Source organism: Phycodurus eques, chromosome 2, assembly GCF_024500275.1.
Source record: "Phycodurus eques isolate BA_2022a chromosome 2, UOR_Pequ_1.1, whole genome shotgun sequence".
Lineage (NCBI taxonomy): Eukaryota > Metazoa > Chordata > Actinopteri > Syngnathiformes > Syngnathidae > Phycodurus > Phycodurus eques.
The window spans coordinates 42,374,285-42,400,890 of NC_084526.1; the positions used below are offsets into that span (position 1 = coordinate 42,374,285).

A 26,606-nucleotide genomic window follows, 5' to 3' on the forward strand; every position below is an offset into this window, starting at 1 on the left:
GAAAAAACTGTGACGACGCTGTAGTTGGAAAACAAGGATATACACTTACTAACCAACTGAACTGAATTCTATGTGATTTCATGTTTCAAATTCTTTACCACCGATTGAACGCACTATTGAGTTACAAAGTAGCGACAATTTGGTGACTTTAGTAATGAACTGCATGTATTGAAATAGTAAGTGCAAAACGTGACAAAGCCTTTGCTGTTGGGAGGAGAAGTGGCTTTTGTCGTGCTGCGTCTCAGTCAGCCAGCGCCCACGGTCGTCCAAGAATGCGCTCGGTTCAATTGGCCAACTGTGCGCGGAGAACTTGATGCGATGGCGGCGTTGTGTATGATGTCAGAGCCAGATTGTTTTGCACAATAAAGCGACGCTCCCCATGAGCAGATGTTCATTTAACCCTGTTTCTGGCCTCCTTTTTTCTCTGCTTCCAGTTCATAGAGTTGTTCAAGGGCTCAGCAACCACAATTAACAGTACACTACATGCAAATATAGATAAAGTGATCATGAAAAATATTTTTGATAGGGATTTAATGGTGAGTTTAAGACAATATTTTAAACATTTTCAGATTGAAACCTTAGCTCTGTGAACCCTCAAGCCTTGCGTTGTTTGGCTTTGCTATTGTTTCAGCTTCGTGACAATTTTTCTTTTTGTTTTGTTTTCTTCTTTTTTACTGCATGACGTTTTTTTTTTCAACTAACATCTGTTCTTGTCAATAGTATAAAATGATCACATATCAGTGGCGGCGCTAGCTTGAATGGCGCCTTGTGCAAGCGCACGTTTCGCACATGCCGGGAGCCGCCGCTGCCGCTTGCCCTCGCGAGGGTCACGGGTCAGCCGGAGCCCAGTCCAAGTGACTTACAGCAAAAGGTTGACTTGTCGCCTGCCATTCCGAGTGCAATATAAAATTGGGAAACAACCTCAGAAATTACATTTTTATATACGGCGAACCCCCACCGTTCAAAAGGGATTGCATTTGACAACCGCCTAAAAACATAATTGACTAGATATGCCACAGGATGGCAGCAAAGCACTACTTTGGTCTAAATGAAGCTCCTCAATTCACTTTAACATAATTCCGTGGCACCAAGGCGCGGCAAGATGGCAGCAAAAGCAAAGCAATACTTCGTTGAAATGAAGCTCCTCGATTCAGTTCAACATAGTTCCTGGGCACCAAGATGCAAAAAGATGGCACCAAAGCAATACGTTTATCGCACAAATACGGAAAATAGGTGACTTTGTCAGAGACGATACGTTAAAAAAAAAATAATAATAAATAAAAAAAAGGACAGGTGAGATGTGGGATATACTATTTGAATATATTAGAAATCAATACATACAGCTGTACATAATGAAAAACACGTATATAATAAATAAATGTTATGGGGATTTACTGATCATTATTAAATGGGCATATAAACTCATATTGTAATCCTTCTCACGGGACTAGTGAAATAAGTTTGGCTTTCCATTCCTAATCAACCTAATATACTTCAGATCAGAGACAGCCCACTATTGTATCTGACTATTATTTGATATCTTTGAATTGCAATAATGTTCATGAAGTCTGAAACCATTTCTCTGCTTCAATGTCATAAGCATAAACCATCTGTGTATCATTCAAAGTGCAAAGACTTCTGTCCTTGTCTGGAGCAAGAAAGCCTGACATCATAGCCTGTGTTTGGAAGGAGATAAGGCCGCTCGTAAGGCTGACAGCTGCGCCTCAGGACTTGCACTATGTACCGTACTTGTGTTGATTTTTTTTTTTTTTTTTTTTAAACTTGCTATTAACTACATTGCACGGCTAAACCTACTGAGACTCCCCTTCGGCCATCCATTTTCTATCGCCTTTGTCCTCGTTGGGGTCGAGGGTGAGCTGGAGCCTATTCAAACAAATACAAATGGTTCTTTTCCTTCACGTCTTCCCTCTCCTTCTTGTACGAGCCAGGTGTTCCAATACTTTTAACCACATGTGCATGTACTATACTTGCCTTGCACACATAAGAAAAAAAATGCATGTTGTGCACCTTACCCAGAGAGAGACACGCGATCAGAGGACATGATGTTTGCTCTTTTATGTTGTTGTTGTTGTTTTTTTTTTTTTAATATTTTGCCCCCAGCCTCAACTGTGAATGAAAAGCTCTTAAAAAAAAAAAAAAAAAAGATCCCTGATGTGGTCTAATGCAGAATGTGCGCACACGCGTGCTGGAGGGATTCAAGGTGCTCAACAACTGTCGGTGACCTACAGCTTCAGGCAACTCCACGGAGTCCAGGACCTTGAACCGGCAGTCATTGTACACTTGAAGCCATCTCTTCGTGCGTGGATGAGTACTTTCAGTTTAGTGGGAGCAAGTTAGTCAATTAAGATTTTGATTTCTGTAACCCTTACGTAGGGTTCAGGACAAATTGGACCCCAAATTGGACCTGCACCCTCAACTTTGATGACTTTTCCTAAATGACCAAAAACACCCAAAAAGGATTTTAAATTGTCTTTGTGTTTGTGTTACATCAAGGAAAATGGTGCAAATCTTGGAACTATGAAAGTCACCATAACATAATTGTGTGTATTTCTATGATTATTATTATTATTATTATTATTATTATTTTTTTTTACAAGGCAGTGGTAACTACTCAAAAGGGAGCTTGAAACAGTCCAGAGAACTGTCTGTGTCCCACCACATTTGCAAAGGACTCCCACAAAAACATACATGTGTTAGTCTTTGAAAGGTCAAGTTGAAAAAGAGAAAGCGTAAAACTGCATAAGATTGATCATCCATACTAAACATTGGGGGCCAAAGTCAAAGGTCAGAGGGTGCCTTGACACAGGTGTGAGATCTGCACCTGAAAAAAAGTACCTTCCATGGAACAAATAATACTTTCCCTTTTCTCTGAAACATTAAGGGTTAATCATCCATTTCTTGGCTATGAATACATTTTGATAAAAACCGTGTTCAGAATTTGAAATAGACAATGATGAGGATTTTCTGGTTATACTACAATACGTGTGCATAGAAAATGAACTGTATGTGAGGGTGAAGAGTGAGACATTTCGTTGCGATGGAGGTGCAGTGTCCTTAAAGGAGTAGCTTCAAATTGTACACGGTTCAGGAGTGTGCGTTCAAAGAGTTCCATTAGCTGTAAGTATACGCAGCAGGAAGTAGCCACTCTTTCATTGCGTTCAAGGCCTCCGGCAACTCGGGCAGACCTGTCATTTTCCTGCAGAAATGTCACTTTTACGGCCCGAATGGACGCAACGGAAAGAGGTCACTGTCGCAGTCGGCGGCCGGAAGCTGCGAGGATGTGACAAGGGCGAGTGCCGCGGGGCTGGGGGGGGTTGGGGGGGTCATGAACCGACTCGGAGAAAAGTCTGCGGCTACGACACGTTAAGATTCCTTTTTGGACTCATGATGTTACTCATTCGTCATCATCATCATCATCAGGCACACACCCAAAAAAAGTGAAGACTGTCCTTCATCTGAAGTGCATTTTTGCATTAGTTGAAATGAAAACGCTGTTTTCCGGTTGTAACCTGCGCTTTGACAGAAAGCAAACTCTACTCCCCAATATTTTATACCGTTTTGAGTTTTTAAGTGGGTCAACTCAGTGATCTACCTCGTTACTGGTAGGACTGGTTTTCTATATTGGGAGGAAACAAAAAGGAGCAGAAAAGAAAAGAAATGAGCAAGAAAGTAAGGAAAAGGAAGTTCAGAATGGAAGACAGGAGTCAAGGAAATTAGAAAAGCAATCAATGACTGACTCACACTTCAAGGCTCTGGGTTTGAATCCCATGTCAGGAAGCAAAAAAGACAAAGGAAGCACCAGAAGGGGAAAAAGTACAAAGGCAAAAAGGAATTAGAAGGGGAAACAAAAGAACGAAAGAAACAATTGTCATAATCCATGGTCTTTATCATAACTTGTATTGCCATTTACCAATTGGGATGATATCAAAATGTCATACAAAATCTAAATCATTGGAGACAAACTACTACATTTAGCTGTAACAAATTCATCTTTTTTAAAAATGGATACAAAGTGTCATATTTTTCAGTTTTTCAATGTGTACAGCAGACATGAATGTGTGTGTGTGTGTGCGCGCGTGCCTACGGCGATGCTCTAGAATGGACAGTGCTGAATATAAATCAGGTGACTGAACAGGCGGGGGGTTTCTTCCCGGACAAGCCCAGAAGATTGTGTCGTGCCCACTCCTGCATAACTCTTTTGCATGCGCGCGCACACACACGCACACGCGCACACACACACACACCAGGCAGTGTATTTGCCAGCCAGCCTTCACACAGTCCAGACTGACTCACTGACCGGACTCTTCTCGGAGCGCTCATCTCATCTGTCTAAGGAAGTAGCGCTTTTTCCTTTTCGTGGAATTCACCGCGGTGGTCGGAAACATTTCTAAACTGGAATTGAATTCCGCCGATGCTGAGGTGTACGGGTGACTCCAGGAGGAGAGCAGGTGGAGCTCTTACCATGTGGATCCCGACCCCCGGCACGACTCACCCCCAGCGGCTGGTGCTGTACGGGACGTGCGCGCTGGCCTTGCTAAACTCCGTCGGCCTCCTGGTGCTTCTGCTCCAGCAGGATCGCCAGCACGTCCTCCTGGAGCAGACGGCGGCCAGGCTGACCGAGGTGGAGCAGAGCTCGGTGGTGGAGTTCCTCCAGGAGGTGCCCCGAGAACGAGCGGCGGCGCAGAGGAGTGTTGGGAAACCTCAGCATCGATACTCCAGGAACAAGAGAAGCGATGCGCTCGAGCTGGATGAGGTGCAGGAGAAGGCGTTGGAGGCGACGCAGGAGACGGCCATAGGGATGGGTGAGGAGCAGGAGACGGAGCGGGAGCTTCACCGCGGGGAAGACGCGGAGGCAAATCAGCAGGAGGTCAACCAGGAAGTCGGAGAGGAAACCGAGATCAAGCCCAAGCATAATCAGAAGCCCAAACACCGTCATAACCATCGTTACCGCAAGGAGTACGTGCAGGATGACATGATGATGATGCTCACTTACTCCATGGTGCCGGTAAGACGACATCCACCTTCGTGGAGCCGTAGATGATGGACGTGAACGCAAGCGCACGACAAACAGCGGTCTGGCAGATCCCGTTCAGCGCCACTCCCAGTTGAAGTTGACCGTCAAACTGACACAATTACGCGTTGTGTTTTTCAAACAACCGTTTAGCTTCATGCTAACAAACAATGCAGAACGCCATAGACGGGCTAGAATGAACGGCATCGGTGTTGTATGACCCTTTCAGGAACGGTTATTTGACAGTGGAGCAACACATTCAGACAGGCATTATAGCAATAATCACATGCATATATTCTTTATCCTTTGTGGAAAAATGACAAATATTACTGCAGTTTACTGAGTCAGTTTTGAAACTCTTCGTTGTGTGTGTTTCTGTGTCAGCATTATACTGCCCCCCTGTGGCCAGGGTGCCCACACCGGAAGGAGCAGCGCGACGTCCTTTGAATTGAAGCAAATTTGGGGCGAAAACAATTGAATTCTTTACATTTTACTTAAGTCATGACTGAATGTTAGTATAAAATATGATATTACTGTATAGTGTAGTTTTTGGAGGGAGGATGGAACAGATTAATGGCATTTCCACTTACTTCAATGGGGAAAGATGATTTGAGATACGAGTATTTTGGGTTACGAGCATGATCGTGGAATCGATTCAATTGGTTTTTGGGTGCATTTTAAAAAATGACAATAAATATAATTGTATTATTCGAATAAACAATCGTGCATACATTTTACTATATTACCTATAAAAAAATCTGACCCGTCTGTCCATTATTTCAATTAGATGCTTTTTCCCCCCCCCCAGATTAAATTACTGATCGACATTTGTAACAGCACCAAAGGAGTCTGCATAGCTGGTACAGTTTCACGCATATGTACACGATCTGTATTCACCTTCATGTTCACCATGTAATGTTCCTCAACTGTCTGTTGCAGGACCCCCAGGACCACCTGGTATGCGGCATTCATGTGGAGCGATGATGTTCTTTCTATTGGTTGCGTATCCCGGCACTGGTTCCCAGACCAAAATCCTTTTGTCTGACTGTAGGTTTGCCCGGTGCCGATGGCACGCCTAGCGCCAACGGGACGGACGGAATTCCGGGACTGAACGGGCTTCCGGGAGCTGACGGTAAACGGGGGAAAAGAGGTACGGTGGCGGCTTTTGGATCTCCATATGAATCCATTTTCGCGTGTGTGGGATTTGTGAATGTAACTTATCATTAGAACAAAACAAATGTCCGATCCTAAGGTCCTACAACATATTGATGTAGCTAGTTTGGTGTAAGTGGTGTTTTTTGGGGTTTTGTCCCACGATGCACGTCAAATACGTCTCTCAATTTCATAGAATGCTTGTTAGCCGAGACCAAAATGTGTTGAATATATTCCGAACATTCGTTTGGGTCACCTGTTCAGGACTGCCGGGTGACAAGGGAGAACCAGGAGAGCCCGGGCCCCCTGGACAAGATGGCCGACCCTCCAACGACGTAATCATCGAGGGTGAGTCGTGACAAGTTGTTGTCACTCCAGCAGTTGTGATCCCTGAGGCCTTGCAACTTGTTTGTGCAGGTCCTCCTGGACCCCCTGGCCCGCCTGGTCCGCCTGGCCCCCATGGACCTCCAGGACCTCAAGGGCCCCCAAGAACAAGGCACCTTAGAGCCCACCTCCATGCTGCTCAGACCATGGGTGAGGGCGTTGGCTTTTCGAACCCTAATAATCGACATCTTAATCTTTAGGTTCTGATCATAAATCCAAAGCAGTACGACGCTGCCATCTACAGGGATCTGTTAGTCATGACGCTGCTGAATTTGGGCGAGACCTTCTTTGAATGCTGTTAAAAAAAACAAAACAACAACATACACTTCAGTGAATGGTTGGATTCCACTTGACGAACGTAAACGTCCTCAGCAGTGAATGAGTTAATGACACATATTCGGCTGAAAAAAAAATGGACAAAATGTGAAAAATACAAGAGATGACATACTTTAGTTCCACTCGTGGTCAGAGCAAAATAGCTTGATGATGTCAATTCTGCTGAGTCACATTGCTCACTTTTCTTTCTCTCCCTCTAGAGAAGGTTTTATAAAGAGACACAAGTTCAGAGCCTCATGGCCGCTAGTTCAACACCTCAAAAAAAGATGATTTCAAATGCATTTGGTCTGTTATATTTGAAAAGTTGGTCATCAAGAGGGAAGGACAAGAGAAAGAAAGCCATTTTGGGAGGCGCTTAGGAGCGTATTTGGTATTTTAACGACTGGCCTTCCTTTAATGTCTCCGACAGAAGAACCATTCTATCCAATTCCAAATGATGAGACCTCGTTTGTGAAGGCTTCTGGGAAACTCCACGAGAAGGCACCAAAGAGGAGCGGTGTGTCTTCAAAGGCAACATGCAAAATAAGAGCTGCGTGGGAAAAACCTTTTTTGTAACTTGAATTTTGTCCCCCCCCCCCCAGAGTGCCTGATAAAGTCTCTGATCAACCCCAGGAACGTGACAAAGATGGAGAGCACATTTGGCACGTGGATGAAAGACACCGCCGTGCTCAATGACGAACGCATATGGGTGGCGGAACACTTTTCAGGTTTGTTGGACCGTAGACCGGATCCTGCCACGCTTTGAAAAAGGCACGCCATCTCTTTTTTGCTCGCTCGCAGGTCGTGTGCTGAGGGAGTATCAGAGCATCGCGGCCTTCCAGCACAACATCAGCGACGTGGTGAACGTTCGCAAGTTCTACCAGGGGTGCGGTCACACGGTGCACAACGGCTCCTTCTACTACCAGATCGCTGGCACGTCCAGCATTGCCAGGTACGCAATGCCACACAAACTCATTCTGTATCCTTGATATCCAACTCAAGGTCCATGTACTAGTACACTCTTTGCCCCCACAAGAGAGTAGGAGAAGAATGACTAGTGGAACCACAAAGTTTTCATCGACTGCCTTTCATTGCCGTAGGACCACTACAGTACATGTTACTAGTGCGGTAAAACCGTGCACTAGTTGACATCTGCATGCTACCAGTACTACTAGTGAAGGGGTAGATTTTAACTATTGGAATGCTATAATGTCACTTATAGTATTATAGTAAAACACGCTTGCCAACTACAGCCACTTGTCCTTAGCCTCACTAGTAAAATTGTGTTTCCCTACTAGTAGCCCAAAGTAGTTGGATGTGTGGACAAAGAGCATACTAGTACATCAGAATCAGAATCTTCTTTATTAGTACATGGACCTCAAGATGAATATCAAGGATGTTGACTAAAAGCTCAAATGCTCAATTTCCACTCATAGGACAACTACATTACTAGTGAAGTAAAACAGTGCACTAGTTGACATCTGCATGCTACTAGTACTACGAGTAAAGTGCTAGATGTTAAGTAGTTATTTATTTTCCTTTACAGTGTGACTCACAATTATGTCAAATATAATTTGCCACCGGCACGGGGAGCGACTGGTTAGCACGTCTGCCTCACAGTTCTGAGGACCTGGGTTCGAATCCCGGCCCCGCCTGTGTGGAGTTTGCATGTTCTCCCCGTGCCTGCGTGGGTTTTCTCCGGGCACTCCGGTCTGCTCCCACATCCCAAAAACATGCATGAATTGGAGACTCTAAATTGCCCGTAGGTGTGAATGTGAGCGTAAATGGTTGTTTGTTTCTATGTGCCCTGCGATTGGCTGGCGACCAGTTCAGGGTGTACCCCGCCTCTCGCCCGAAGATAGCTGGGATGGACTCCAGCAGCGCCCGCGACCCTAGTGAGGATCAGCTGTGAAGTAGATGGATGGATGGATGCTTTGACATTTGTGTTGATGAACCCTTAGGCTTACCAGCTACTGTATTTTAATGTTGTCGTAATGGCGGTACTTGGAGAATTTAATTAGTGTAAAAAGTTCAAGAGGCACTGATTTAGATGGATGGTTGCGTGTTTTTTGACAGATTTGATTTGGACAGCAAGAAGCTTCACACACTCACGGTAGATAACGCTCTCTACCACAACCTGGCCTATCTGCTGCACAACTCCAAGACTTACTTCAAACTGGCGGCAGACGAGAACGGCCTGTGGCTGATCTTCGCCTCCGCCGTGGACGAGAGCGTGGTGGTGGCCCAGCTGGACCAGAAGACCTTCTCCGTCACCTCCTACATCAACACCACCTACCCTCGAACCAAGGCCGGCAACGCCTTCATCGCCTGCGGGGTTCTGTACGTCACGGACACCAAGGACGCCAGGGTCTCCTTTGCGTATGACCTGCTGAAGGGCAAACCGGTTAATGTAACCTTTGACCTGAGGCCTCCAGGTGGAGTGCTGGCTATGCTGTCTTACAGCCCCAAGGACAGACATCTGTACGTGTGGGACCACAACTACGTCAAGCTCTATGTGGTCCACTTCATCTCTGATGAATGACGACACACAGCTGATAATCAAACTCTCCGTTTGTAAGCATTACAAAGATTCGCAAAGTGCACGCAAAAAGGATCTTTGGATTAAATCTTCCAACTGTACAAAATGGGTGGCTTAAACTTTTTCTTAAAATCCAGTAGACTGGTTCGAATATGGTGCAAATCGACACAACTAAGAGTTTTACAAGATTGGATCTGTCGCTTGGCCACTTCTTTGCTTTGACTTGAGAACACAAATCAGAGCTACGACTCAGCACTGCACGGTGGCAGTGAAGTCAATTCTTCCCCCCAAAAAGGCTTCAAGCCTCGTTTAATGCCTCTCCCACTTGAAGGTTGGTATGGAGTAGTATTATACAACGCTTCAAGCAATGGATATTTGGTGCAGCAACACATACACAACATAATTCTCACAGGCATATATTCCTTATCCTCTGCAACAACCGACTATAACTGTAGTTTAATCATTTATAGTAGTTGTGAAACTTATTCTTTTGTCTGTTTGACTGTTCAATACTTCCCCTGGTAGCCAAATAGCACAGCAGAAGGAACGGTAATGAATTTAATCACGATGCACAAACTGTTCAATTCTTTACATTGAAACCCATTGCAACAAATTTAGTTGGGGAGGATGCAACAGCGTAACCGCATTATCATTCATTTCAACGGGGAAAGATGATTTTAGTTACAATCACTATTGTAGAAATAATTACTCGTATTTCAAGGCACCACTGTAGTACAGTTAACTTTTACATGCAATATATCTCGATTGAAGCATTAAGTACCCATATATTTAAGAGCAATGCTGTTTCAACTTTCTATAATGTGGCTTACAATAATACTGAATATACCCCTGCCTCGGTTTTAGTGAACACTTAGGCCTACAGTATTTCAGTGGTGCTTGGAGAGGCATGCATTTTTTGAGGCGGTACTTGGTGGAAAAACTTTGACAGAACCACTGTATTACAGAACAACTATTGTTATTGTGTAGAAAGTAGAGTGCTGTATTTCCATCTCATTCTCAGTGTTTATTAATGTGACATTCTGGAGTTATTAACAGACACCCCCCCCCCCCAATTTATAGAAACTAAAATGTAATTTAAAACTTTTTTAAAGCTATTTGTTGACCTATTTGCATGATTTTGATCTTGATGTATTTGATCTCTGTCTATATTCAGTAGTATTTGTGATGGAGCAGGAAGCAAGGAAATAACAGCAGCAAATCACTGGATGAAATAAAAATAATTTATTCACTTTACAAAGGTAAATCTTACACCATGACCTGTACCTTTCTGTCTGGCGTCAGTGCCTTTTGCGAGCACCTGCCCATGATACTAGTTTGTGTTGCCGTGCATGCATGCACACACACACACGCACACACACACACACACACACACACACATGTATACACACACCAGACACCAGTAGTGCAACTGGTAGAACACATACAATACACATAGTGGGCGGAAAGAGGGGAGAGAAACACAAAATATGTTGAATAAATACCTGATGTACACCTAACAAAAGTTACAACTAATTCAGCCGGTATGATACAAATCAAAAAAATAAAGAAATGCTTTCATGTTTGTACAAGCTGCTGGGATATTTCATATATCATTTATATATTAAAACTATTTCAAACATTTGACTACTCGGCAAATAAAGCCAGACATTCATTAGTATTTATCAGTTTCTTCTTCAATAACCTATTTATCTGAAATAAATCCTTTTAGCGTCCCCATAATTTGAGTGCAGATATCTATTCTTTATGAATGAACAGTAAAAACAAACGAGGTAACACACACTTGCATACAATAGCCTGTGTTGCACGTCTCCCAATCAAGTCAGATACATTAAAACCCCTTACATTCCTAAAATAAAAGGCATTAAGTTAAACACAGGAATTGTCCACAAAACAAACATCAACAATAAATAAAATTCAATTATTAAAACAAAACATCAACTTGTGCAAAAACCAGAAGTGAACCTTTGTGTTTCCGCTGTGGGTGATTGATGGGGAGGGGGAGCAGACGGATGGAAACACTGAAATCACAGTCACGAGAGCAAAACGCATCATCTTCCCGACAGGAATGTTCTAGCAGTGAGGCTGCCGCGCAAACAGGCATTTGAGGGCAGGTGGGCGAGCACACACACACACACACACACACTCAATGCAGCATCAACTCTTCCATAACGGCTGAGAAAAAGCCAGGCAGAAAGGAGGGAGGAGTGGGGGGGAAAAAAAATGAAATTAAAAGTCCAACAAATTGATTCACACTTCGGATACCACTGACTTAATAACAAACCACAGTCCTGGTTACAGTAGATGCTAAGAGAGTTGAGCTGTGGGCACAAAATGACGACAGTTACACACTTTTTGTTTTTTGTTTTTAAAGTTTTGCCAGATTACTTTTACAGAGCACTATCAATAGACCTGTGATTGCACCGCGGAACGAGAACAGGACATGCATAGCTTCCCTATGGACACGCTCTAAAGAGTAGCGATTCTTTAATAAAATGACAATAAATCTAGCTTTAAAATCAAGTTTATGTTACCTTATGCTTGAAACCTTTGCTTTTAGCCTTTGGGAAAACACGTATTTGCAGCTCCGTTTGTCACTCAGAGGGGAACTTAGGAACACTGCCAAAGATGCAGACTGTACGGCAATCTTTTGACCAGCTCGTTCTATTACTCTATTAATGCCTCACGAGTGTTACAAAGGCATTTTTGATTTTTTTTTTTTTTTCCTTTTTAGTTCCTCTTTGGAGCTTCGAAAGTGGAAGAAGAAATTACAGGATGTCGACCAAGCCGCTGGGGATGTTGTAGCGGTCGGGGAGGACCCTCATCTTCAGGGTGCCGTCTGCCCCGCAAGTGAAGATGCGGTTACCGGGACGCGTTTCCACCTGCATGATGCCGGCGCCGATGTTGCGGAAGATGGACTGTTTGGCGTGCTCGCTGCCAAATGAGTGCATAAGCCCGTGGCCAGCGAGCTTCCACACCTGGAGAAAGATGACAGCACAGTCTTTACGTTTTCCAGTAGAAACACCGGGGCCTGATGCATGTGCAAAAACGGGTGTTTAGTTGATTGCGCTGCAAACAGATGTGGAAGCTGATCTACTAACCGGGCGCCTCTAGTATTACGTCTGACGAATTGCGGTGGCTGATTGAAAGTCCTTAAATACCACGTGTGAAAGGTGGGTGTAAACCAGCACTGCTGCACTTATTGTAGCGAAGAGGAGGCCCAGGCAAAATGCGAGGTAACAGGGAGAAAGGAATTTTTTGCAACACTTTTGACAAAAATTATCGTGACCTATCGTCGAATCAGCAATGCAAATTTGGAGCTTCTAAATGATCTAAAAGGCAGATTTTGTGTCTTTAAATAGTGCAACTGAAAGGCAGACGCAAACCAGCACTCTACGCGGTGCCAGCAGAGTGCGGGCAAAATGGGAGGTGGCCTGAAGAACTTTTCCCACCCGTGTAAACATTCTGAAATGCCAGAAACAAAAATTATCGTAACATATAACCTAATCAGCAATTCAATTTTGGAGCCTCTTAAAGCCAGGTCACAAGAAGGAGTCATGCCATTACAAAACTCCTTTCATTGGTTTATTTCCTGGCATCTAGGTCATTTCAGATCACTGTGTAATTGCTTCTGACCCCTACCAGAGCTTTATTTTGGGGGTGTGATGTCCCAAGATTTAAATGCAATGATATGCAAAATGAGCAGATACGTCCAATTCCCATGCATTTGGTATGAGTTACAACCCCAATTCCAATGAAGTTGGGACGTTGTGCTAAACATAAATAAAAACGGAATACAATGATTTGCAAATCCTGTTCAACCTATATTTAACTGAATACACTACAAAGACAAGATATTTCATGTTCAAACTGATAAACTTTTAAATAATCATTAAGTTAGAATTTGATGGCTGCAACACGTTCTCAAAAAGCTGGGACAGGGTCATGTTTACCACTGTGTTACATCACCTTTTCTTTTAACAACATTCAATAAACGTTTGGGAACTGAGGACACTAATTAACGAAACCTCTGCTATTTTGTACTGTACTGCAGCTAGCTATGTAGCTCTCTATGTTTCTATCTGTCCATTTCTATAGCTCTATATCGGTCTGTCTGTAGCAATAGAAAATATTGAATATGTCATTGCAAACCCCACTAAATTAAAGATCTGATTTTATGGTGAGTTGAAGCTTTGTAGGTGGAATTCGTTCCCATTCTTGCTTGATGTTCAGCTTCAGCTGTTCAACAGTCCGGGGTCTCCGTTGTCATATTTTACGCTTTACAATGCGCCACACATTTTCAATGGGAGACAGGTCTGGACTGCAGGCAGGCCAGTCTAGTACCCGCACTCTTTTACTACAAATCCACGCTGTCGTAACACGTGCAGAAAGTGGTTTGGCATTGTCTTGCTGAAATAAGCAGGGGCATCCATGCAAAAGACATTACTTGGATGGCAGCATATGTTTCTCCAAAACATGTATGTACCTTTCAGCATGAATGGTGCCTTCACAGATGTGTAAGTTACCCATGCCATTGGCACTAACACAGCCCCATACCATCACAGATGCTGGCTTTTGAACTTTGCGTCCATAACAGTCCGGATGGTTCTTTTCCTCGATGGCCCGTAGGACACAGTGTCCACAATTTCCAAAAACAATTTGAAATGTGGACTCGTCGGACCACAGAACACTTTTCCACTTTGCATCAGTCCATGTTAGATGAGCTCGGGGCCAGAGAAGCCGGCGGCGTTTCTAGGTGTTGTTGAAAAATTGCTTTTTCTTTGTAAAGTAGAGTTTCAAGTTGCACTTACGGATGTCGCTCCGAACTGTATTTACTGACATTGGTTTTCTGAAGTGTTCCTGAGCCCATGCGGTGATATCCTTTACACATTAATGTCGGTTTTTGATGCAGTGCTGACTGAGGGATCGAATGTCACGGGCATTCAATGTTGGTTTCTGGCCTTTCCGCTGACATGCAGTGATTTCTCCAGATTCTCTGAACCCTTTGATGATATTATGGACCGTAGATAATGAAATTCATAAATTCCCTGGACTTGTACATTGAGGAACATCGTCCTTCTACTATTTTCTCACACACTTGTTCGCAAAGAGGTGAACCTTGCCCCATCTTAGCTTGTGAATGACTGAGCAATTCAAGGAAGCCCCTTTTCTAGCCAATCATGGCACCCACCTGTTCCCAATTAGCCTGTTCACCTGTGGGATGTTCCAAACAGGTGTTTGATGAGTTGCAGCCATAAAATTCTAAGTTAATGATTATTTGCAAAAACAATAAAGTTTGTTAGTTTGAACATTAAATATCTTGTCTCTGTAATGTATTCAATACAATATAGGTCAAACATGATTTGCAACTCATTTCATTTTGTTTTTATTTATGTTTAACACAACGTCCCGACTTCATTGGAATTGGGGTTGTTAATCAAACAAAATATGGCTTTTCTGTGGTTGATGGCCTTCCTAAAATGATCAGAGCGCTAGGAATATGTCTCTTTGACTCTTCCACTTACAATTCCATTCCTTTTATTCTTAACAGTCCATTTATTCTCATTTCATAGCATTTCTCTTGGCTGCACTGGTGAGTCTGTACAAGGCTCAAAATATTGTAATTTCTTTTAACTTTGAGGAGCAGTTTTGCTCATCAATGAATTAATTGAGGAGGAACTTTCTAATTTTAAGGCGCACATTATGGCAGGATAATCCCACAGGTTCCTAAAGCAAGGGAGGGTTATCCCAGGGGTTTTGTGGGGTCAGGGTGGGCAGAGACCACCTGTCAGGCATTAAAGCCTGGTTATAACCAGGATAAACCGCTCGTTTGCTTTAGGGGGACTAAGTCTGGTAAGGCCCCACTGAAGGCCCAGGTACCAAATACTGTACATTGCCCGCCACTGGTCAGATTCAAGATGAAATGCATTTTATTTAATAATGTAACAGTAGTGTGGTCACTACCCACTGTATTTGTGAGGGATATCTGTGTTTTGTGAGATGAACATTGGTTCGTCACCTTCATGTTGCCCTCGGCAGAGCCGGTGACAAAGAAGTCCTCGAAGGCGTCCAGTGCCAGCGCCTTGATGGTGGAGTCATGCGCTTGGAAAGTGTGGAGCAGCTGCCTCTGGCGGATGTCGAACACGCACACGAAGCCCTTTCTGCCTCCAGTGATCAGCAGCTGCTGTTTAGGAGCGTACTGCAGCACAGTGGCCCCGTTCTCATGGCATGGGAAGGCTGAAGGGACGCAGACGTCATTAGAGGAACACTTAATATATGGGGAAGACAGGAGTAACGTGTTGAGGTGTTTGGCTTTCTCACCATGAACCATGCTATTGCTGGGTGAAATTAGGGTGTCCCACAGGCACACATTTCTGCACAAACAAGATCAATTGTGTCACTGTGTGCCAAAAAGGGAGAGAGCTGTGCTGTTACAACAAACAATAAAAAAAAAAAAAAAAAACGATCCTGACCTGTTATCGTTGGACTGTCCGGCTGTGGCGATGAGGCTGGATGATGTGATGAAAGCAAAATCTCCACAAGTCTTTGTATGGCACTGCCAACTCTGCCGGCAAGATCAGACAATGTAGATGTTGATCAAACGTGTCTCGTGTGCATGTGCAAATTGGAGATCTGTGTGACTCTCAGGCCCCGTTGGATTATATTACCCTTTCAAGCTTGGTTGTGGCTATTGAGAAGAATTAAAACTTAATTAAAATAATTTAAATTTAGGAAGTGGAAAGACTATACAATGAGCAACATATAACGCAAAACATCTTTCCCCATTGAAATCAATGGAAATGCAATTAATCAGTTTCAGTTCCCCAAAAACAACAACATTTTTTGTAATTAGTTTTTTTAATTGCACATTACACTACTGTTCTTTATATAGCTCAGAGAATATATGCCTGTTAGTATGCTGGCTGCATGCGTTGCCACAGCTTCTGCTCTAATATAAGTTGTTTAAAGGCTTATAAGTACTGTGACATTGATGCTAGTTCCCTTAGCCCAGCTACGTTGTTTTGCACCGTGAGTTAGCGTTAAGCTAGCAGACTCGGTGTGTGTGTAATTCTCTTTGTTTTTCATTTTAAAGTAAACTCCAGCGGGGAGAGGAAATAAACAGTTTGAGGGAAACGCGTGGCCTTTTCCTTGAAGAATTGTTGATTATGTGCTAAACTGCTACTTTTCGCGATGCTCGCCCCACCATAGGCTCATGTCTTGAAAAATTCCGGTCAGGTCAGTTAAGTCGAGGTAGTGTAGTATTGCTAATACTATAGTCTTTCTACAGTCAGCAGAGGGAGTTTCTGCTTCTTCAATAAATACATAACAAAATTAACCATGGTCAGCAGAGGGTATCTCCACTTTTTAAAATCAAAATTGTGTCATTCATTTATGCTATTGTAGTGCAATAAGCCATTAAATGCCAGAACATGAAATTAAATGATGAAATTCCTCCCTTGTCCAAAAATTGGCAAAAGATGTAATTTGGTGAAAAAACAACAAACAAAAATTTGAGTGATGAGTCTAGAATATAACCCACTTTATCTAAATTGTATGATTCAACCCAGTAAATAAGGAATTAAAAAAATAATAATAATTCCAGTTTTCACTAGTTTCAAGCGACCACAATAGAGTCAACAGGTATTGTTTGATGTAATATACCATATTATCGATATGTGAGGCGAGGTGGACACTGGCATCGAGCCTTAAGGGTTAAAGCAGTGAGGCAGATGGGAGGTGAACTCACCAGGTAGGGTTTAGGGTTGGAGGACGTCTGATTGACTTGCCACAGACTGAGAAATCCCTCTCCGTCAGCGACTCCGCACTAGTGCAATCGGAGCAACCTCATCAGATAGACAAAACAAAAGGACTGACAACGCGCGCGCGTTTTGAGTGTGCATGCGCGTTGTGTCTACCTTGTTGCCCTGGGAGTTGAAATAGAGTCGGGTGACTCGAGCGTTGCCCGCTTGTCTGAAGCAGATGAGCTGCTGAGGTCTGTTCCATTCAAACATCCTCACACTGCCATCCTGGGCCCCTGTCATGTCTGACACAAACACACACATCACATGCTGAATGATTATACAGTACTCTTGGACTGACTGAATATGCACAGTGGATATAAAATGTCGACACACCCCTCTTCAAATGCCAGGTATTTGTGATAAAAAGAATAATAATAATAAACCAAAATAAATCATTTGAAAACTTCCCCATTAATGAGTCCTATAACCTGTACAACTCAATTAACTGTGCACACCCTTTTATAACAGGGATGTGGCTTTTGTCAACCAAAACCAATTTCATTGAAACTCAAGTTAAGTCAGCACACACCTTCCACCACTTAAAGTACCGCTGGCGAATAACAAATCCATTTCAGAAGTTCTAATAGACTTTTCCTGACATTTATTTTCTTTCTAGCAGAAGCCTGAAGGTGTTGGTGCTAACACTCCCCGCTACTTCTACTGTTCACAATTCCCTCCACCTTGACAAAGGCCACAGAGTTCCTGCAGAGGAAAAAAAGCGTCCACCATGCTCGACTATCTCTATGGTCTTCTTTTGGTAATGAGCAGTGTTGTGTTTGCGCCAAACTACCATTTGGAATTAGGGCCAAAAAAATCTTAAACCTTAGTTTCATCGAAACATAAATTCTCTTAACCATGTGCAGGAAATGATTTGAATGAGCTTGCATGTAACATAACCAAGAAAATATTTGGTGGTTTTGTGCTTTCTTGAGAAAAGAGAAAACAAATAAAAATAAAATAATCATATTTCGAGGAACGTGTATTCACACCATGATGACCAGGGTGGAGCAGAACCCTGTGTAAGGTTTTATGATAAATGGACTTACGTTAATGTACACAAGTCTTAGGCACCATTCATTTTCATCAATTCTATAATGTTTAACTAATGTCCCTCAGTGCAGAGGAAGCCAAAACTAAACAAAATCAAGCTATGTTCTGGTTGACGGAGGATGACAACCAAGGGGCCATTCTGAACCTAATCGATATTTGTATATCGCAGCTATTATGTATGTAAAGCACCTTGCTTACAAAATGCACTATATAAATAAATAAAGCTGCCTTGCCTATTGTATGTCCTACTAAATGATTGTGAAAGCACATTGACAAATATACTTACAATATTGATATATGGGGTGGGACGTCATTCTCTTGACATTATTAAGATTCCTCTTCATGATCTGGAAAAGATAAATGACACAAGAATGCATGACGCCGGTGTAGGTTGAAACAAAACCTTTGTTCCATCTCGCAATGTCCATCATACGGCACACATTTATCAACACGGCTGGAACGAGGAGAACCCAGGCCGTATTTAAATGTGACGCAAAGTTGCACCTTGGGCACACGGCTGTGAGAGCGGCCGCTATCTGTGTTTCTGTGTCCATCTCAGCCATGCAAACACACTCGCTCCCTGTATCAGCCTCCATAGACTCAGCAGGCCAGCTGTTTAGGCGGCACGTCTACGTTTTGCTCCACATTGATAAGAATTGAAAATACAAACTCCTCAGAAAATGTGCACTGGCCATAGACACGATGAGCCCTTTTAGTATTTTGTCCATATCCCTGATATCGAGCTTAAGGTCCATTAGTACGCTCTTTGCCCTCGCAAGTAAGACGATTCATCGAACCAGAAGAACAGCTAAGGCGCATTAGTATAACTACTGTGTCTTAATAGTAATTTTTGGACGGCTTTAGAAGTCAAATATCCATGTTAACTGGGAAGGCTGGCAGTGAATGAGCTTTTAATCCGCATCCCTTTCTTTGCATGCACTTGTCATGTCCTCCTGGTACTCAGTGGGTTTTCTGTGTGTACTCTGGCGTCTTCAAGTCCAAAATTATGTGCATGAGGTTCATAGCTGGGAATGTGAGTGTGGATAAGGTAAGAAAAAGAATGGTTGTGTATGCATGCATGAGCCTGTACCACGCTGGCTCCCATGCTGGTTTGCCCACTGCCCAGCCACGGCATGGATGCAGAGACGGGCAACTGTGGCGGCGCAAAAGGACCAGAGCTGGCCTGGGCAATGTTCGTGTGAGATGATCGGCAGTCGATGTCATCAGAGCTGTAGAGACAAGGTGTACTTTTTACAATTCTCACATTACCAAGCAGTTTTAAAGAAACATCATGATCAATTAGACCTGCGTGACTCCTTATCAAAGTCCTCTCCAATCCAGGTGTAGGGTTGAACAGCCACTAGTGTAGACACATCCACTTCCTGGACATCATGGGTGGAGGCCAACACTATTTCATTAGAGTTAGCCTAGGAAAGAGTTTGAGCAGGTTGGGGAGAGACAAGGATGGAGAGAATCAGACAATTAAGGGGGTTCTCTCGTTTCCGAGATAGATTGTCAAAAGCATATGAAGGGAAAAAGAGTAGTGCCAGGTTTTAGAATTACTTGATGGTCAATGGTGTCAATGGTGGATTCTTGTTAGCTCTATAGGCAAACTTAGCGGGCTATTCTTGTTGTACATGTACGGCCGGATTGAAAAATGATTAAATCTGACCCAAAATGTCTGCGGTGGATGAGATCAGATGTCAGATTGCTCTGTACTGCACAGGCTCCTTTGCATCTCTGTAACTGTCATCTTCTAACCATTCAGGACTTACATCCTATATCAAACCAAAACCCGTTTGCTTTTGACTGATATCAAATGACTCACACGGTCAAGATCAAATCAAGCACATTATTTATCCCTTCTTGAATCTCAATCGTAACGCGCCATAATGATTGACAATGACGTCTCATCAAATAGGCCTCATAGAGCTGGGAGCGGTGGTGACTTTATGGCATACAGTACTTTCCCTATATAAAAAATTAAGAATCAATAAAGTCACCCAGTCGCACATTTTACCTTATTGATCGCAAAGGCCATTATTATGTCCGACTCTTTGTGAATGATTTTTGCCTTGCCTCCTGGATAGCCGAGATCTGCCTCCACCTGGATACATCAGGGAAGCACACAAAAGCGGGTTACACGGCCAACATTTTGTTTTAACACACAGTTAATTAAAAAGTATGATGGAGAAAGCCACTCAGTTTCAGTCATCGGGACATACAGTATATTGTAACCACACGTCATGTGAAAGCAGCAAAAGAGCCGAGTTCACAAAACACGAGTAGTTTGAGAAAGATCTGACTAAAGTATCAGAGGTGCACTGATAGTGAGAAGTGACTGTTGCAAATCAACCACAGCTATGACAGTGAGCATGCAAGTTAGTATTTATATTGTGTGCGGCGTGTGGTTTAGAAGGATGCTTTAATGCTGTTGCCTCCAAAAGAGTGAGAAACAGAAGGACATCCATCTGTGACTGTCACCGGTAGGGAATGGATGTGAGGTTACGACAGTGGAAAGCATAGAGATCCCTGCGGGGAGTAAAGATTAGCCTCGACTAGATCGTATGCTTGAATAACTGTGGGAGCAGTCACTATCAAGCCAAGCTGGAGAGGAGACACTGACCACAAGCAGTCGATCGTTAAATATATGTTTTGTTTTTTTTTTTTTTTTTAAACGCTGCTCCTTCAAGCTTAGCTGTGCAGGGACTACCGCAAACAGTCAAGAGGGACAAACGGAACCAGCCTGGCGATACTAGGTAATACTACCTTGTTGAGACCGTTAGCTCCAGCTATGCAGTTTTGCCTTACATGGTCCATATGGTTGTCTACACACTACACACCACCAACAAAAAAGGCACAAAACACACCAACACAACATAACACAGCACAAAACACATGCACACACACGGGAAAATAAAACATGGAATGAAAAATCAAAATCAAATAAGGGCTGATAGGATTTATGTATTCTGTGATGAGGCCACCTCATCAACATGCATGAATGTGCACTGTGGAACATTTATCTGATACTTCCTGCTTAGTTTGGTAACCACACTGTAATGAGCAGTTCCAGACAACACAAAAGTTCTTTAACTGTCATGTACTTGAAGATGTCTAAGAAGTCCAAGCAATGACAGCAACAACATCAACAGATAAATGCTCACGGCCTGCTTTACTAACGGTTTGCGCGTGAAACACGGGTCGGAAAGTTGATTGCTCACGCAAACAGATGTGGAAGCGTATTTACTGGCACGCTCAGGATTACCAAAAGTCTACCTAATGCAAATAATTCGCAGCATAGTGTGTTCTGCGTCTTTTGGGAAGAGTATATCCAAACAGATCAATCTTGCACGTACAATGTGCTTTATCAAACCTGAGATGAATTGCGATGGGCGATTTTACATCGGTAACTCGCATGTCCAAAAGGTAGATGTAAGGAAGCAATTATGTAAGGAGTAAATAAAGTAAGTAATATGGTTGTTTCTCTTGCACTAACACTTTCAATTCCATCCCTTCTAACTTTTGCACTTGTGGCGCTCTCCCAGAGGGATCCATGGTAAAGAACCATTCGAACTACCTAAAGCACAAAACCATCTTTAAACTACGCCGGTCTCCACCACTTTTATGCCTATTGCCAATGGCGCGCATAATATGTTAGAGCGAGTGAACATGCAATTTAGTGCCTGCTATTTGGGATCTAAGCATCGGCATCTACCTGAAATAATTCTCAGTATACTCAATTACAATTAAGTAATAGATCAAGGAGACATGACATTTATTACACATACTATCAGCCTTTCTTTCTAAAAGTCTGACAGTAGTTACAGGAGGAAAACAAAACATGCTGCAAACTGAATATGTGAAACTAACAAAGATGCAGAATTAACATTGGCAATAACTAATGACGCGAATAAAATATTTCTTTATTTATGTAGTATTTTTATATTTATGTACATCTACATTTTTATTACATTTTAAATTTTGTCACTGAGCTGTTGCCTTGTTGTGTGTCCTAGGAGCTAAGTTTTCATTTTTTCCCCCTGTCAAATACTGCTTTATCTCCTGGTTGCGCACACTCTCACGGGCAGCAGAGAGGCACTTTTTGGGGGCCAGGCGGCCTCTGAGACCCGGCGCGGCCGCCGGTCATTGCGCAGGGGGCTCAGAAACAACTTTTCCCGCCTTTGACAAAGCTCTAAATTGTGACCAACTTGGTCACACGTGCGACCTAATTTCTCAACGGTGCGCCTATAAAAAAAGGTCACATCAGTGCACCACGGCCATTTGAGGAGGGGGGGGGGGGGGGGGGGGGGGGGAATCTGTGACGTGGAAAGCAGACATAGCATACTGTGGTCTTGAGCGCAACACTAGCCTGCACCTCTGTTCCAAATGCTTATTTGTTTAAGTGCAACTTTTGTGAACAGAGCCTGTGTATATTTTATTTATATCATTTAGTTAGATATTAGCTATTTTATCTATTGTTTTACATTTCAATGCCAAACTTCAATATTCTCGAGAATTAAAAGTTACTTGCTCTTAAATAATTATGCTGTAATATAATCATATCTACTGCATAAAAAACAACAACAACAACGATATCTTTAATTGTGATAGTTTCTGGGAAAGTAAGGTGTTACAGTTAAAGGGCTATGTGAGTGGCCTCAATTTTTTTTTTTATTGTCCTCTTGACTTTACATACAAATAATAAGAACAAAACAAACAAACAAACAGTGCAAAAGCATGTGAGCTGCTGACCTCGCTCTGCTTCCTTTTCTTGGTAAAGATGTAACGAATTAAGGTCTCCTGAAGAACTTCCTGTTTGACCAGGTAATGCCACAGGCGTCGGGCTGGAAAAGACTGGTGATTCTTTGTCCTGAAAGACAAGAAAGGTTTAACATATCAGACTTTATGAATTCTACGGTTCAATAGCATCCCTCATACTGTGTATAGAAATGGGATTTGGTTGCATGAGCGAGCTAAAACAATAATTAGTTATTTAGTCTAATTCCTTGTATACAACCCAAAATAAACAAGAACCACATGTAATATGGTCAAGATAGATAAGATAAACAAATGCACTGACTTAACTAAAATGATGTTAATGGAACAACTTAACAGTTATTTTCTTACAAATGAACATTATGTCAAGTATTTCCTTTAGGGAAAATGTGCAAAACAACACAGATATTACCCTCTGCTGTAAAGGGATCTCTAAATCACATGCTGGCACAGGTGTTACCTTCCTGATGTTTATGGTTACGGTTTGCCCCGAGGTCAAAGTGTGTCAAAGTGATTGATTTAGTGTAAGTCTTACTTGAAAGGTGTGTTGTCTGGCTCCAACATGGCCTTGTGTCGCAGTATGGCAGGACCGCCTCCAGCGCTTAAGTCGGTAGGGTAAGTGTTGATGTAGTTGGGGGGCGGACCATCAAATTTATTCATCGTCTCCAATAAAATATGTTCCCAGTTTTGGAGAGTCTTCAATACAGCGTTTGTGAAAGGCGAAGTGACTGGCAAGTCTATAGCATAAGCAGCAAAACATATACTTCAATTTATTGAGATAAATATTCGACACTTTATGAAGAGTAACCTGCTTGTGTGCATTTGTACCTGCAAAGTCAAGGCCAGTGATAGGGAGGAAGTTCTTAATGCTGTGGTGAAACAGTTTCACCATGACCAAGCGGATCAGAGCCCAGCTAAGGTGTGAAACAGGCAACATGCAGGACTGTTAAAACCAAACGCACAGCCTTCCAAATGATGGGCTAGAAAACAAGCACAGCCCACCTGTAGGAGTTGGGCTCAGAGTGCTCAGTCATCTGCGTATCCGAAAGGAAGGCGTCATCATCATCTTCGTCATCCTCTGCTCCACTTTCATCCGAGTCGCACAAAGCATTGCTGTCTGACAACGGCAGGAAGGGCTGAGGGGGGGAAAAATGGATGTGAGCGGGGCACAAGAACACAAGTCACTAAAATCACATTTCATTAGTTGGGGTGGAAATTAGATGATGCAAACATTTTGTTTTATTGCACTGCCAAGTGCAATGCAATTAGAATAACCAAATTTTATTAATGGGTTCCAAATGTGTAAAATGCAGCTAATGCTTTACTTTGGCCACAAAATAGTCCCACATGCTCAGCTCTGGAGGAATGAATTTCTCCCTGTAAGTGGGTCTCTCTGTGGGAAGCGGCGGTGGGGCGGCTGGCGTCTCTTTCACAGGACGTCCAGGCACCAGCATCCTCATATTAAATCTGCGCCTGTATCGGTCCCCATCCTCAGCTGCGGGCTGAGGGGGCACCACTGGTGGACAAGACAGACACACAGCATCTTTTAGACTTTTAAAGTATCAGTTTGCTTCAGTCAGCAAAATGCTGGATAAGGAGGAGCTGAAACTTTGCATCACTGAAAATATCCAGAAATACATGATGGAGTGAATTGCATCCACACCCCGAACACAGCAGAGTACACGACCAACTGGAAATTTGTGCAAAAAAAGCACTGTACAGACATTCAGGACACATTCACTAGGATATGCACAAACCTCCACTATTATCCTGCAGGACCATCACTGGCATTGCACCAGACATCACCACAAAGCAGTGTAGTGCATTTAGACTCACAGATACTACACCCACTACTGGATTAGTGAAACTAATGCAGTGCATCACACAAATACAGACGGACACATCATTGATGATGGTGTCTTTGTTGAGGAACTCAAATGATGATGAAACTGGTGCCTGTATAATTTTCTTAGGATAACCAAGTCAAATGCTTGTGGCTGTGCGTTTGTGAAACAGTGTTAACTGTGCTCAAAATGAATTTTACCATTCATTGAAACGATTCCTCTGAACCGGTTGGATGTTAAGAACCTCACTACTCTGCCTCAGTTCTTCAAACGCTCGTCTCCACTTGCTGCTATCTCCCACTTTTGGAGTCCAAATGCCAACCTGTATCTTCTGCGTCCACAAAACACAATCAGAGCACTGAGGTGTGCGAATTTCAGGCAACTGGTTGAAAACATTGCTAGTCTACAATGACATCATTACATCTAATAACGTTCAAGGTACTGGCACACACACTGACTATCATATACTGTTAACATCAAACTGTGAACACTAATTAATAAAGGCTATTTGAAGAGTTTTTGGTCCAGTGCTTCATAACTCTAACAACCCCACATGATGTACCTGGTGTAGCCTTAGCCTCAGAATTAGCCAGTGGGGGTTCAGCTCGGGCTTGTGCACCTTCCTTGATTGCCCCAACTGTTGCTTCAGTGGCACAACAGGAATGACAGCATGAGTTGCACACGCATGCAGTACAACAAAAACACACGTACACTGCACACAAACACAGAAATATGCCACTGGCTTCTCAAAAAACCCACTTCAAACCACATACGGCTGTTTCTAACAGACATTCAGTGTTAACCACACAACAAAAAGAAGGGGGGGGGGGGGGGGGGGGGCGTCATCAGCAAGAGTGCAAACCTGTACATCTAACATGCACTTCAATCCTGCAAACCAGAAGTGCAATCCACCAACTGGTTACTCACAGCTGGTCTTAGTTGCTTGTGCCACAGTGCCTGGCCCACCTCCCCTTGAAACGAGAGGAGGGCACTGTTTGGGACACTGGGTTTCATAGGCAATGGGTTTGGGGGTTTGGGTGAGGCTGCCCTGCTCAGGTCTGCGTGACTCCTGAGACTCCTCTGGCCTGGCTGCCTCAAAATCAGCTGGCACTGGGACACAGGGCAGAGTGCACACTCATACAAGACACGACACATCTACAACAGCATCTCGGGGAGGACGTCGGGGCTGAGTGGAAGTTTTTTTTTGCCATGGCATCTTATCAGAGAAGGATTACGACGGAGGACATAATGACAACAAGATGGAGCGAGGGGTTGAAAGAGTAGAAACAGGTGAAGAAACTCAGACTAAATGGAATTACAGAATGCAATAAACAAAACCATAACTATACCTGGTGGGGCATCAGGCCTCTTTGGCTTAAGGATGACTTTGGCTCCTCCTCCAAAGACAGCGGCCCACATGCGGTTGTTGAGAGGATGTGCGGCAAGGCGGAAGAGTTCGTTGCTGTTGTGAGTGCCCAAGCCATGGATGAGCAAGGCTAGATAAACAGCCATGACTGCCTCGCACAGCAGCACGTTGAGTCTCGGCTGGTCCTCCTCCCTGGCAGACGTCAACAGAGAAATCAGGGACGACACACCTGGAGAAACGGAACACACATGCATAACATTACTAAATATCATCAGATAAAAGAGCAAAGATGCAGTCTCTGCACGATATAAAGTCAATTTACAAA

General features: G+C 43.2%; 2 protein-coding genes across 10 annotated transcripts in view; one reads left to right on the forward strand and one right to left on the reverse strand.

Moving 5' to 3' along the window:
- Nucleotides 1-4,251: 4,251 nt before the first annotated feature.
- Nucleotides 4,252-10,680, forward strand: gldn (gliomedin). Its single transcript, XM_061670864.1, has 10 exons — nt 4,252-5,026; nt 5,841-5,892; nt 5,972-5,989; nt 6,084-6,182; nt 6,449-6,532; nt 6,602-6,718; nt 7,314-7,400; nt 7,486-7,611; nt 7,685-7,835; nt 8,960-10,680. Exons 1-10 carry the CDS (start codon nt 4,433-4,435, stop codon nt 9,423-9,425), a joined length of 1,794 nt encoding a protein of 597 aa, XP_061526848.1. The 5' UTR covers nt 4,252-4,432; the 3' UTR covers nt 9,426-10,680.
- The window catches only part of dmxl2 (Dmx-like 2), a 40,861-nt gene continuing 24,900 nt past the window's right edge, over nt 10,646-26,606 (reverse strand). For 3 of the 9 annotated variants that reach the window (XM_061670857.1, XM_061670856.1, XM_061670855.1), the window contains exons 38-55: nt 26,265-26,510; nt 25,478-25,558; nt 24,397-24,587; nt 24,074-24,207; nt 23,900-23,985; nt 23,607-23,808; nt 23,048-23,165; nt 21,062-21,127; nt 20,313-20,399; nt 19,598-19,719; nt 19,383-19,521; nt 18,579-18,639; nt 17,357-17,484; nt 17,188-17,265; nt 15,914-16,005; nt 15,762-15,814; nt 15,460-15,677; nt 10,646-12,418 (exon numbers count right to left, since the gene is read on the reverse strand). In XM_061670857.1, coding sequence (XP_061526841.1) covers nt 12,209-12,418; nt 15,460-15,677; nt 15,762-15,814; nt 15,914-16,005; nt 17,188-17,265; nt 17,357-17,484; nt 18,579-18,639; nt 19,383-19,521; nt 19,598-19,719; nt 20,313-20,399; nt 21,062-21,127; nt 23,048-23,165; nt 23,607-23,808; nt 23,900-23,985; nt 24,074-24,207; nt 24,397-24,587; nt 25,478-25,558; nt 26,265-26,510 — 2,312 coding nt within the window. In that variant the 3' untranslated portion in view covers nt 10,646-12,208. Of the gene's footprint in view, nt 12,419-15,459; nt 15,678-15,761; nt 15,841-15,913; nt 16,006-17,187; nt 17,266-17,356; nt 17,485-18,578; nt 18,640-19,382; nt 19,522-19,597; nt 19,720-20,312; nt 20,400-21,061; nt 21,128-23,047; nt 23,166-23,606; nt 23,809-23,899; nt 23,986-24,073; nt 24,208-24,396; nt 24,588-25,477; nt 25,559-25,842; nt 26,026-26,264; nt 26,511-26,606 lie in introns of those variants that run through there. The other 6 variants (XM_061670860.1, XM_061670859.1, XM_061670863.1 and 3 more) reach the window with 5 other exon arrangements.

Excerpts from the sequence above, each read along its gene's own strand:
- gldn (XM_061670864.1), top strand. The coding sequence starts at position 4,433 with ATGCTGAGGTGTACGGGTGACTCCAGGAGGAGAGCAGGTGGAGCTCTT. Across the intron at positions 5,027-5,840 it reads TCACTTACTCCATGGTGCCG|ATTAAATTACTGATCGACAT; the intron begins GTAAGACGACAT and ends CCCCCCCCCCAG. Across the intron at positions 7,401-7,485 it reads GAAGGCACCAAAGAGGAGCG|AGTGCCTGATAAAGTCTCTG; the intron begins GTGTGTCTTCAA and ends CCCCCCCCCCAG.